Source organism: Puma concolor, chromosome C1 (assembly GCF_028749965.1).
Source record: "Puma concolor isolate L17-30 chromosome C1, mPumCon1.1.hap2, whole genome shotgun sequence".
NCBI classification, from domain to species: Eukaryota; Metazoa; Chordata; class Mammalia; order Carnivora; family Felidae; genus Puma; species Puma concolor.
Window position 1 is genome coordinate 15,935,981 of NC_141674.1, and position 12,771 is coordinate 15,948,751.

The 12,771-nt window shown below is 43.8% G+C and overlaps 1 protein-coding gene across 10 annotated transcripts in view; it reads right to left on the reverse strand.

Annotated features, from left to right (window-relative positions):
- Positions 1-306: 306 nt before the first annotated feature.
- The window catches only part of USP48 (ubiquitin specific peptidase 48), a 112,652-nt gene continuing 100,187 nt past the window's right edge, over positions 307-12,771 (reverse strand). For 9 of the 10 annotated variants that reach the window (XM_086715959.1, XM_086715955.1, XM_086715958.1 and 6 more), the window contains 5 exons: positions 10,748-10,903; positions 5,832-5,957; positions 4,397-4,445; positions 1,921-1,947; positions 307-854 (listed from right to left, as the gene is read on the reverse strand). In XM_086715959.1, the coding sequence (XP_086572085.1) occupies positions 832-854; positions 1,921-1,947; positions 4,397-4,445; positions 5,832-5,957; positions 10,748-10,903 (381 nt within the window). In that variant the 3' untranslated portion in view covers positions 307-831. Of the gene's footprint in view, positions 855-1,920; positions 1,948-4,396; positions 4,446-5,831; positions 5,958-8,973; positions 9,270-10,747; positions 10,904-12,771 lie in introns of those variants that run through there. The other variant, XM_086715953.1, reaches the window with a different exon arrangement.

Here is a 12,771-nt window from a genome sequence, read left to right on the forward strand (position 1 = left end):
ACTTTACTCTTCTGATAGGGTGTGGTCAGAGTTTTCTAAAGTGCAAGATGTACTTGATTTCCCAAATTCTGAATGACGGCAAGATTGGAGGAAGGTGCTATCACAGGTAACAAACATTTGCCATCCTTTCTGTGTGCACGAAAGCCAGGGCACTGAAGCCAAAACTGAGACCCAATCCCTCGCTCACTGCAGGAGACACAGAGGTGCCTCCTCCCTGACCCGACACTAAGAGAGACCAGGGGGCAGCGGGTAGTGTGGGAGCCGACACAGAGAAGGAGAATCTGAAGACACTTTTCCACAATTAAGGCAAGTTTCTTCACTTTCATGCTTTATTCAAAGTAAAATATGAATCAAAGACAGGTATTGGTAAGCAGGTTATGTCTCTAAAGAATTACTTTTTAGTTCAGAGCAGAATGTTGTCCCATCTACTGTGATACAAATCCTTTATGGACCAATGCATCTGGTATGAAGTGCGAGCAGGGAAATATAACAGAACTTTATTCCCTCCCGTGACTATAAATCTCATATGTAAACATGATTTACTGTTACTGCTACTAAACCGGTTCCGTCTTTACTTGCCCCGCCCGCCCGCCACCCTCTCTTAAATATAAAATTTGAAACATTTCCTTCAAGTCTGATGTCCGTCAGTGCAATCTGCTTTATTTGACATAAGGCATTTGGGACAGTCACTTCAGAATAGTTTTCTGCCTTTTGGAAGAGTCACAGAATGGTTTAATTCTTAAATCCATCTTTTCGTTAATGCCCTAACATATGTCAAACGTCTCTCTTCCCTTCTGGTCATTTCTCAGAAGTCAGCAAGTGTCCAAAAGATTAATGTCCAAGTAGACCAGTACCTGGGAAAAGAAACACATGTGGAGGTAGAGCTGTGAACTGAAAATGAAGAGTTCAGGTATTCCATTTGCCAAGAACGCATCATCACCAGGGAATATCCAATTTAATGAGTGAGCACAGCAGCCCCTGGATGGTGAAGGGTAAGAACAGAGCAGCAGACTCCAGGCTTTCCGCTAAACCACGTTTCAGTTGAAAGCCATGTGTTTCCTACGCGGTATCTTCGCACAAGTTAATCACATTTTATTGATGCTTTCATTTGATGGCCATTTCTCATAAAGACATTTTTTGCTTTGTTTTGTTTTGACCACTTCTTTGTGTAGTAACGTGTAGACAACAAAGCTGCATTGACAGAAAGGCTTTACTAAGGCCAGTGGCTTTGCTCACTTATTTGTTTCAGCAAAGGACCCCTGGTGTTTGATTAAACTCACTCCGAGGCAAAAAAAATCACAAGCTGCCACGGACCTCTGGAGTAGGCCAAAAGGAATCAGAAGGGCAAAGGCTCAATCTGTAAATATCAAAGATCTGTATTTGATGAATTAATGAATACTATCGGTATACACAACTAATAGCGGCCATGATGTGACAAGACACCGCTGTGTCTCCATCCAAAGTCGTAATCCAAGAAAGGCCTGAATTCTAAATGGATGAATGAAACCTTTTCACTGAACTGGATATAATTCAGCAAATTCCTTCCCTCTAATTCTCATCAGTTACACACGAAATGTTTTGCTCCAAGGTGGGACTGAGAGGAGGAACGGGGAAAGGTAAATAGAAATGCCGTCAGCTAACCCCCCAACCTCCCCACCCACCCACCCCTCCAGATGAGAAAGAGAAAAGCAAAATGGACATCTGGCACCACAGACTTTGAACACACAGGCCGTAGCTGAGGCCCGAGTGCTGAAAAAGATAATGAAGAAGCCCGAATAAAAAATGCATTTAACTAAAATTAATTTCAGTCATGAGACTATATTGGATTAAATTTTAAAATCAAATTACAGCCTTCGCTTTAAGAGAAAATTACAGTATGACTCTGACATTCATGAACAAAACATGACAAATGTAACTTACCTTTAAACCCTTCTTCTGGCATACACACTAGAAAAAAAGAGAGAGAGAGAAAAAAGAATTCCAAAATGAAAACACTGTCGTGACAGACAAGAATGCCTAAATTACTGCAATGCCTAAAGACAAAAAAAAGTTTATAAATAACTTCTAATTACTTTACTCACCCATAACGATTACCTTTGAAATTTTGGGTGAGAATAATCAGATGATGATCTTTCTCTTTGTTTTTACTTTTATCAAAGCAACACACAAGTCAAATACAGTAGAACAATGGCTGTAGCTAGAGCCAAGTTTTGCAGGACTCCAGGGGGGGCCTGGAGAAAACCGTGGGACAGATGCCCTTGGAGAGATGCTGCGTCTCTCTCACCTTCCCTCCATTCCCACACTCGAGAAGCAACCCCTTCAGACTCATGTAGCCTTTTCTCCTGGTCTCTATTTCCAGATGATAGGCTGATTCGGTTGACCCTTAAACAACTAGGGGTTAGGGGCGCTTACCCACAGCATGACTGAAAATCTACACAGAGCTCTGCACTCTCCCCAAAACTTAACTACTAACGGCTTTCTGTTGACAGCTTCACCCAAAACAGTCACTCGACACATATTTTGTATGTTATATGCATTATATACTGCATTCTTACAATCAAGTAAGCTAGAGAAAAAATATTAAGAAAATCATAGAGCAGAGAAAATACATTTATGGTGCTGCACATACACTTATTTAAAAATGCCCATGTGGAAGTGGACCTGGCACAGTTCAGACCCATGTTGTTCAAGGTCAACTGTATTATTATTTCGTAACATTAGATAAATAATATCTAACAACTTCCTCAATGAACACTAAAGATTTAGTTGGTCTACCACCTGCCCCCTAACCCATGTCCCCTCCTGACATGGTATTTTTTGTTGTGAAGCCAGTCAAGTCAGTGTCCAGTGTTCACGTCACCTTTCACTCCAGTAACAAGTGCTCACGGTTGAATCCCTCAGTGCACCTTGGTCATACTTCCTGTCTGGTATGACTTTAACTTTCTGGGGTGGTAATTGCTGCATACAGACGCTGGAAGACCTGTAAACCTCAAGACAGCCCTCCATCACTTCCACTCTTCCCCGCGGACACGCTCTGCCGGAGCTGTGTTCCCTGCTCTGATTGGACTGGGGGGTGCTCGCTGCTGATCGCAGGGCTTCTCTTCTGGGGTTTCCCGTCTTCTAGGGCTGTCTTCCTCTGTTGGATCCCTAGGTTTTGGTTCCACCACCGACTTCGTTCTTGACTTGCACTCTTGTTTACGAAGAGCACACCCGTCCACAGTGTATTGGCAAACGATATTTGAGAGAGAAATATTTGGGGGCCTCAAATGTGAGGGAAGAACAAAATCTGTCTAGTTGTGGAATTCTGGATCAGAACTCACTTTTCCTCAGAATCCTGTGGGCACAGCTCCATCCACTGGTCTTTCTGACTCTTTATCCTATGAAAGGGATTTGTTTTCCTCCCGTATCTCTGGATGCTTTTAGATTCACGAGTCCCTAGAATTTCACTTACTGCATCGGATCCTTGGTATGATCATTCTATATTTTCATGAAACGCTTTCTGTCCTCTCAACGTTTCTCTTATATAGTCCCTAGCTATATGGTCTCTCTGTATTATTTATAGTTAATTTTTGAGGTTTCTTCTGCTTCCTGCATGGACTGCTTCATTTAGCTTCCTTTCTTGAGGCTCTTCATGGACACCGTTTCGTTCCAGACCCTCACTCCTCCACTGTCTGGTCTGGAGGTGCCCATTTATCCCTAGTGAAGTATGAGGACTGGTCGGTGGACACTGGTGGGCCTCACTGAAGGGTTACTGGGAGATGAAGCACTTAAAAAAAATACCTATCTGTAGGTGATTTTTTGAATTGGCCAGTGTCCCCCGAGTGCGATTTAGCTCATCGCTCCTGTGTGGGAGGCAGAGGCAGCTGCCAGCATCTGAACAAAGACAGGGGTGTTCTTCCTGTCTATGTAACAGCCTCATTCTCGCCTTCAAAGAGCTGAGAAACACATCTTCATTGCTCACGTGACGTCCCGGTGGGGAAGGATCCAGAGGAGGGGCTTGCGCTGTCTTACTGCTTCTTACATAGTTTCCTCTTCTCAGGCTCTGACCTCACTCCCACTGTCGAAGTGCCTGGGGTCTCCTGTGCATCTGTCTGAGGCTCTACAATCAGAATTAACTTTGCTTCTGGTTGATCTCTTCTATTGCCAGGCTTACCTGTGCTTCAGTTTCCTCAGCTCAGCTAAATCATTACTACTCTGTTCTCAGCTTTCCATTTGCCCAATTTTTGCACATGCCCTTCTCTATGATCTTCCAGGAGAAAGAATGTAAGATTCCACCCTAACAACACGTAAAACTTTTTCAAAGTGAAAAGTAAAAGCACTGTTAGATGGAAACTTCACCAGGTGTAATTACCTCTCCTTCTAGCAACTTAAATTCCTAAAACAAATGTGTCTTTACCTTGCATGACATCATCCATTGCAGCATAATCTGCAATCGGTTCATCGGCCTAGAAAAACCAACGAAGACAAGTGAAAACCAGGGCAGATCCTCACCACAGGGAAGGCAGGTCCACATGTCGACCGGTGTTTTGCTACAGGACACAGATACAAGCGCTGTCCGGTAGAGAGGCGGCCATGTCCAGGACTAACAAAGGATGTCCCCGCCTACGACGGATGGGTCTACACTCATCACCCCCAAACCATACATTATATGTGACACTGGTTAACTGCTCTTAAAAACACCTTCCGATGTGGAAATCTATTCCCCTGTGGTTACTAAGCACAAAATGAATGAATGTGAGTTAGGATGCCAGTGGTGACGGTGACAGGGAGCTGGTGGAAACCAGGTCAGACTGGTCCTCCAAAAAATAAGTTAGCCGAAAAAGACATTTTTGTTCCTCCTCGGCAGCAGGAAGAAATCACCCATTCCCCTTTCAGGACAGAAGCCAGCCCTGAGGCTGATGGCTAGCATAGACTCTAGCTGATCGTCCAAGGTACAAGTCCTCTGATAACATGGGCCATTTCAAGGGTTTTAGACCTAGGGTCCTTAAGGGCTCGGCAATTCTAGGTTTTCAGAATAATTCCACAGAACCTACAGTTGAAAGAAAAGCAAAAAGGAAACAGGGAATGGGCAGGCGGTAGGAGTGAGTGGAGGAGTGGGTATTATGGGCCTGCTCCTTCATTTCCAGGGCCCAACCGTATCTCACCAGGACTGAGGCTCCAGATACAAGCATGTATCTCACAGTTCAAAATAGTGAACAAATACAGATACTCTACCGGGTGACGCAGTGGTTGTTTGCCACAGTGGGGATGATTCTGGCCACTAAGAAACCAAAGAGGCAAAGGGAAGGGACAAAACCCACCCCTTAGAGGAGGGTAAAGACAGAACTGGGCTAATGAGGCAGTTCAAGGACTCTTCAGGACCCTGCCTTTGCAAAACACTTTCCACCTCTCCTATCTACTGTACCTGAAGCCAATTTCCATGCCCTGGACAAAAATCCCAAGTCAACCAGAAGCATTTAGACCATCGTGGCCGAGCCTCATGTGTTACATTTGCTTCCCTGCTTGAGTGGCTGGTACTTTTGAGCCAAGAGGAAATGAGGGGATGGTTTAATACAAGTATGGTTAAGTAATTCTGCTGATCCAGAAGTCTGGGTGGAGGCTTAAATCTACATTATTTTTAACAAAAATGATGAAAACCCCACAAGAACCAGCGATGTTCTGTTCTGATCTCCACTCAGTCTTGTGCAGCTGAGCCAGAGTGGGAGCGTCTGGAGGCCAGTCGCTTACTGGCACAGCCTCCTGAGGACCAGAGGCAATCTTCACCACTGTCGCTTGTGGGAACAGGCCATCAAAGTTTTCTAGAATTCCTTACGTAAGGAGCCGTTACCTACCTTTAACAAAATCACAGATTCGGGAATGACGCCAAGGGTGCCGAGGGTGGCACAGTCATCACTTAAAATCTTTCCATCAATTGACAGATTCTGGTCAAAAGGAGCAACCGAAAACGCGTGCATGATCTGTGCCAATATAAAAGAAAGCGTGTATGAGGCAAATAATACTGAGACTTACACCCTACTGGAATAAATGAATACATGGATACTTTAAACAAACAAACAAACAAACAAAAGTCCTCAGAGTACAAAAGATATTACTCCTTGCAATCAGCCCACAGCCTCCACTCCTACGAAGACTAGAGTCCTAGCCTATCTGAGAACATCCTTAGGAAGCCTGGTAGAGAACAATTATACCCACGGACCCTTTTGTTCTGTGCATTGCCGCCTCCCCGAGAGAGGGGGTGTGGGGAAATCAAAGGAGCAGGTGGACCAGGCCGGTAGCTCCTCTGGTTTTAAGGCCTCAGCCAGGACGTGACAGTCACTCTCCTCATGCCCAGGTCACACGTCCTTTTACCAGTCAAGTCAAAATTCTTTCCTAAGACCATCTTTAAATTAACCAGCAGGCCATCTGGATTCTTCCTTCTGTCCTAATTTCTTTAGCAAGCCTGGACTACATAATTCACCCTTGGGACTGCTGTATATTCTTAGATAGTCTTGCCTCTAGGAACCAAAATATGAATTTCTTAAGGGAAGGGACCCCTTCATAATTCTAGCCAATTATTAAAAAATTAAGTACATTCAGAGGCCCCTGGATGGCTTAGTTGGTTGAATGTCTGACTCCTGATTTCAGCTCAGGTCATGATAACCAGGGTTGTGAGATGAAGCCCACATCAGGCTCTGCACAGAGCCTGCCTGGGATTCTCCCCCCATGCCCTGTGTGCATCCCCAACTTTCGCTCTAAAATTAAAAAAAAAAAAAAAAAAAATTAAATAAACTCAGAAAGACTACTATGCATAATACTTAAACATTTTTTCAAATTCACAAAAATGTCTTCTTTTTTTTTTTTTTTTTTTTTTTTTTATCTTTTCTGGGTAGTAATTACCAGTGGGCAGGTAAGAAGTTTTGGCCTTGGACAGGAGCACATGGGCACCTTCAATGATATGTTCTAATTTGTAACTTGGAGGGTGCATTCAAGAGTATCCGTTTTATTATGCTTCATAGCTTACTTACATACTCAAGTGAATGTTTTATTATATGTATGTTTATTACCAGTATCAACGATGGTAAGGGAAAACCATCCTAACCTTTATATGCACGCTACTCTACTCTCTGAATCTGGAAAGATGGAGAAGCCCTGAGACAATTGTGTGTATAACAGGGTCCAAGAGCTTTCCAAGACAAGAAAACTGTGACTGGAAAAGTGATTTTAATTATGGCATACAGAAAATTAGGAACAAGGATAACAACACGGGCCTCCTCCATGTTAGGCCTGAATTTTAACTGGACTTCTCAAAAGGACACAAGCTTCTGAGAAGCAGGTGGCTGTGGGGTGCCTGAGTGGCTCAGTCGGTTAAGCACCCAACTCTTGACTTAGGCTCAGGTCACGATCTCATGGTTGGTCAGTTTGAGCCCCGTGTCGGGCTCTGCATTGCCAACGTGGAGCCTGCTTGGGCTTCTTTCTGTCTCCCTCTCTCTCCCTCAAAATAAACTAAAAAAAAGACAACACAGATGGTTCTGTGGCTAACATGCACTGACATCATCAATCAACTGCCTTTAAATCAATAAGCCTATTTCTTGTAAGAAGTACTAATAGGTCACTTCTACCGAAGCCAGCCCAGCACATAGGAATCAGGCAGAGGTAACCAGGTTACCAAAGAGGAATCGGGAGGAAGAAAGCAGAGTTACAATGGAGGTGTCCATTACGAACTTAATGTGGGCAACATTACAGCTGCTCGACTGTAGGAACGCCTGCTGGTATCCCAGAATACTGAGCGTCTTTGCACCAGCCCCGTGAGGTTGGACAAAGGAAACACATCCAGACACGAGCACCCTCACTGAGGGGTGGATGCTCAGGACTTTATGTATTGAGCACATGGCCAAGGACACTTAACAACGAATGAAGCTTTTATGAAGAAGCCACCATGAGTCAAATGCTTCGTTCAGTGTGGGAAATAACAAACATTGAGTGAGGAACCCCACATGGGAGGCGTTCAGAGAGTGAGGGCAGAACATGGCGGGGCTGGTGGCAGAAGGTACATGTCAGATCTGGGGAGCATGGAGGACAAGAAGAGTCGGTTCTACAGCTGGAGGCCAAGGCAGGTTTGTAGGAGAGGTGCCATGAAAGATGAGCAAGTGTTTGCTAGTGAAAAGAGCACACTCTACTTCAGAAGAAGGGAATAAGCCAATCAAGGGCACAGAGGCCTTTGGCACAGTAATGCACAAGCCGTAAAAATGCCTGAGTATAATTTAATAGTATATAGATGCAGGATGCCTGGGTAGCTCGGTGGCTCAGGCGTCTCAGTTCAGGTCATGATCTCGCAGCTCTTGAGTTTGAGCCCTGCGTCAGGCTCTGTGCTGACAGCTCAGAGCCCGGAGCCTGCTTTGGATTCTGTGTCTCCATCTCTCTCTCTGCCCCTTCCCTATTTGTGCTGTCTCTCAAAAATGAATAAACATTAAAATATAACATATATTATATAGGTGCAGCATCCCTAATCTATGGAGCATACGAGGAACAACCACATGCTGTCCTAAGGGGAACAAACCCTGTCCTAAGGGGAAGCCACCCTGCGCTCCTTGCTACGACGCAAGGGTGTGTGGCCTAAAGGAAACGCAGGGGCGATGGCTTCACCTGGCAGCCATCCATCCTCGGCACCACCGTTTCCTCCTTACTAAGGCAGGCAGCGCGACTGCTCAAAACGTGTCTGCGGGAAAATGAAATAATACAACCGAACACCGAACATCTTCTGCAAAGGGAGATGAACCAACTGTAATTCCATTTACTTTACGGTATCAGAGGTGGCTGAATTAATCATCAGGCAAGACAAACTTCTTAAGGTTTTAAGCCACACTAAATGCGGATGTCTAGAATAAAACATTTACACTTTTACAAATGATGCCATCCTATTAACTTGGAAATGTACTCTCTCCACGAGGAAAGGCTCTATCAAACGTAAAAGAGGCATTTACATACTTTAAAAACAAAACACCCACCACCACTAACTGAGGGCCACACTCGTGCCCACCACAAACCCCAATGCTGGCCAGGCTGCCAGGCAAAAGGTCACATCTAGTGGAGGCTTTCAAAGCTACCACCACTGAGCAGCAAGGGGAAATTACATTTCACTGCCCTTTCCTTTGACTCTGGATCACGGCGGCTTCAAAGCCCGGGTGGGGGAGGAAGGACACTGCAAAGGACCCACCGGAGAAGAGCACGTTGGGGGTTTCATCTGAACTGCTGCTGGCTTCTAACAGCTCCTCCGTGCAGGTAACATGTTCCTAAACAGAGGTTATTTCTGCTGACTTTTGATTTGTTCTTCAAAAATGGTAGTCCATAATAAAAGCAGCACAGGCTTTTTAAATGTCTTTATCCACAGGGGCTCTTTTTGTAATTTAAAGGTTTTGAATGTTCGAGGTTTACCACTGACAGGCAAAAAGCCGGTGACAGAAACAGGCTTTCTCAGATGTAAAAGGTACAATAACAGAGTAAAGATATTATGCCAACACGTTTATTTTCAGAGCCATGGGTTCAACTAAGGGAAATACTGTTCCCAGGACAATCTGGAACATATAACACCCTCAAAGGAAGCCTGTATTTTTGCCTCAATTACAATGATAAATATCAGCAGCAAGAAAAAATGCAGAACCAGTAAACTATGCCACATGAAAGCAGCAAAGAGGGAAATTTGGTCGACTTTCTGGATATATATCAGTGTCTGAAACCGATTAGGGGCCAGATTTCTTTTTTTTCTTTTTTTTTCACGGGCATCTTGAACTTAACAGAGCCTCTTGCCTAGATTTTGGGACATACCACTCATTTACAGTATTTTAGTATTGATACGAAGAAATAACAAAATCATCTAGGATTTTCAAAATGCCTACACTGCATTCACTCAACAATGCTTGCTTTTGGGAGGGGGGCACGAGGGAGTGAGACGCAGAGGAAAACAATCTAAAACAAATCTTTAAAAACCCATTTGGAAAACATCACTCTATAAAGAGAGGTAACTTTAAAATTCTATCAAGTAGACTTATCTGACACCAAAAATATCGTGGTAAAAAAATTCCAGGCTCACCCAAGTGAATGAATGATGCAGTAGCTGCCTTTTATTTCCCCTTAAATTTCACAGCAGATCCTGGTAACCGGCTCAAATACTTATTAAGTGGTCAAAGGAAAACATACAGCACAGTAAAGTGAGGGAACAATTACCCCTGAACAACCTCCGCGTTCAGCACATTACAGGGCTCTCAGTGTTTCCCATAAGCTACTCAGAACTTGCCCACGGTTTCAGAATCCAAACCACTTTCACCTTCACAGAAAGAAAGATTCTTGGCTATTTTGTGTGGCTTCTTAAAAATTTTAACTTATTTTTAAGTAATCTCTACACCCAACACGGGGGCTTGAACTCATGGCCCGAGATCAAGAGTTACCATGTTCCACCAACTGAGCGAGCCAGGTGCACCAGATCTCGGCTATTTTGAAAAAAATTTTTTTTTTTTTTCCCCAAACCTCGGCTATTTTGAAAACTTTTTAAAAGAGTTATTTCAATTTATTGAAATTTATTATTAAATTTATTGAATATATTATTCAATTATTCAAATTATTCAGGCGTTATTCTGAAATCAAAAGAAACCCCCCTCTCAACGGATTAATACCAGGAGGATCGACCCTGAAAGAAAACAGAGACATACATAAACACAGGGCAAAGCAGGAACGCAGGAAGGTCCCTTCTAAACCAACATTGTAATTTCCTCACCTGAATTTTCAATTCTTTTAGTGTCTGATTAGCAGAAACAAGAAGTGCTTTCTCACCACGGACTTTTCTATGTCGCATACTGCGCCGAATGACTTGCTTTTGATAGGCTATGTAATTCTGATGGGTTATCTTTTGCCGCTTCGTCCCTCCATTGCTCTAGAATAAAAATCCAGAACAAACAAAGCACTGAGATGATCCACTCTGTGTGACCCATGCTCATAAAGTTCATCAGATAGACAAAAGCAATTTACTTACTGGTCCCTTAACCATTTGAAATTCAGTGTCAACAATGAGTAGAAACTCACCAGATCCTTACTTAGTAGGCTCACATAAAATTGGAGAAGAGGATGTGTGAGATATACCAGTAACTGCACGTAAGCAGCAGGTTTTTGTTTTTGTTTTCTTCAAAAAATTACAATAAGAACATTTAAAAGCAAAACGGTACGTTTGAACCTTCACTCAGAAAAACACACGTGATAAACTAAAAAACGTTAAGATTACTAAATTTAATCCAGAAACAACCTGAATCGTAATGTTTGTATTACACGATTTCTTTTGAGAAGGCGAGGAAGCTAAGTATAAACAGCTGAGAACGTTCAAAAGAAAAGACAGTATTAATAAAGACATCAACTTGGTTTGACTAAAAACGGGACACACTGTGCCTCTTGATGGGATCAAGAAAGAGCTCTGTCTGTGAAAGATCTTTGTGAAAAATTTTAGACCTGAATCTAATCAAACATTGAGAGCCGATTTCCAATGTACAAAAATTACAGAGACCAGAGAAACAAACTGAAATCAATAATGTATGGGGGCGATCAGCTGGACCAAGGATCAGGGACAATCTACACGACATTAAAGGTCAAAGAAGAAAAGAAAGGGGGTAAGGCGGTAGGACTGGCCTTCTAGCTATGATACAATGTACACCCTGACGGTTGCTTGGAGGAGGAAATACTATTTCACATCTTTGGAATACCTGGAAAATTCTGAGTATGGGCAATAGGACACTATCTTACTTATATGCTGCTTTAAGTATGTATGTATTTTTATATTTTAGAGAGAGCAAGGGAGCAGGGGAGGGTGGGGGGGAGGGAGGGAGGGAGAGGGAGAGGGAGAGGGAGAGAGAGAGAGAGAGAGAGAATATGAATATGAATCACAAATAGGCTCCATGCCCAGCATGGAGCCCGACTCAGGGCTCAATCACACAACCCTGGGATTATGGCCTGAGCTGAAATCAAGAGTCAGATGCTCAACAAACTGAGCCAACCAGGCACCCCTGATTTAAGTATTTAGGGGTGAAAACGCACGACAGATACTATTTACCTAAAGATAGTTGGGCAAAATATGCAGGCATACATACATACATATATATGGATCCAGAATTCCTAATGCGCCAGTCTTAAGAAAAAAATGAGAGAGAAGAGCCAAATGTCTTTCTACGACACCCCCATAAACACTTCATAAGGAGGCTAAGAGTCAACAGTCTTCTGTTAACCAGGCCAAGGAGTGAGAGGCACAAGATTCCTCCGACAGTTTTCCCCTGCTTTAATTAAATGTGGATGAGGTAAGCCCCAGGCCCTGGCTCTGGTTTCTGCAGTTGTCACTGAGTGTTAGCTGCGCATGAGCAGAGTGGATCAGGGGCCATTATGGACACAGATGCCACATGCTCGTTACTAATAGAGATCCAGGGATTTACAAAGCAGACAAGGATCGGGACGCAAGCAGACAAGAGCACTGGCTCAGGGTGACACCTGCTGGCTGGGCTCCACGCAAAGTCAGGTTTTGCTCTAGCTCTGAGGCTACAGAGATACACAGGTGGTTCTAACATTCGTTAACAAGTTATGTGGGGGACGCCTGGTTAAGTGTCTGACTTTGGCTCAGGTCAGGATCTCACGGTTCGTGGGTTCAAGCCCTGCGGTGGGCTCTGCGCTGACAGTTCAGAGCCTGGAGCCTGCTTCCGATTCTGCGTCTCCTTCTGTCTCTGCCCCTCCCCTACACACGCTCTGTGGCTCTCAAAAATAAATGAA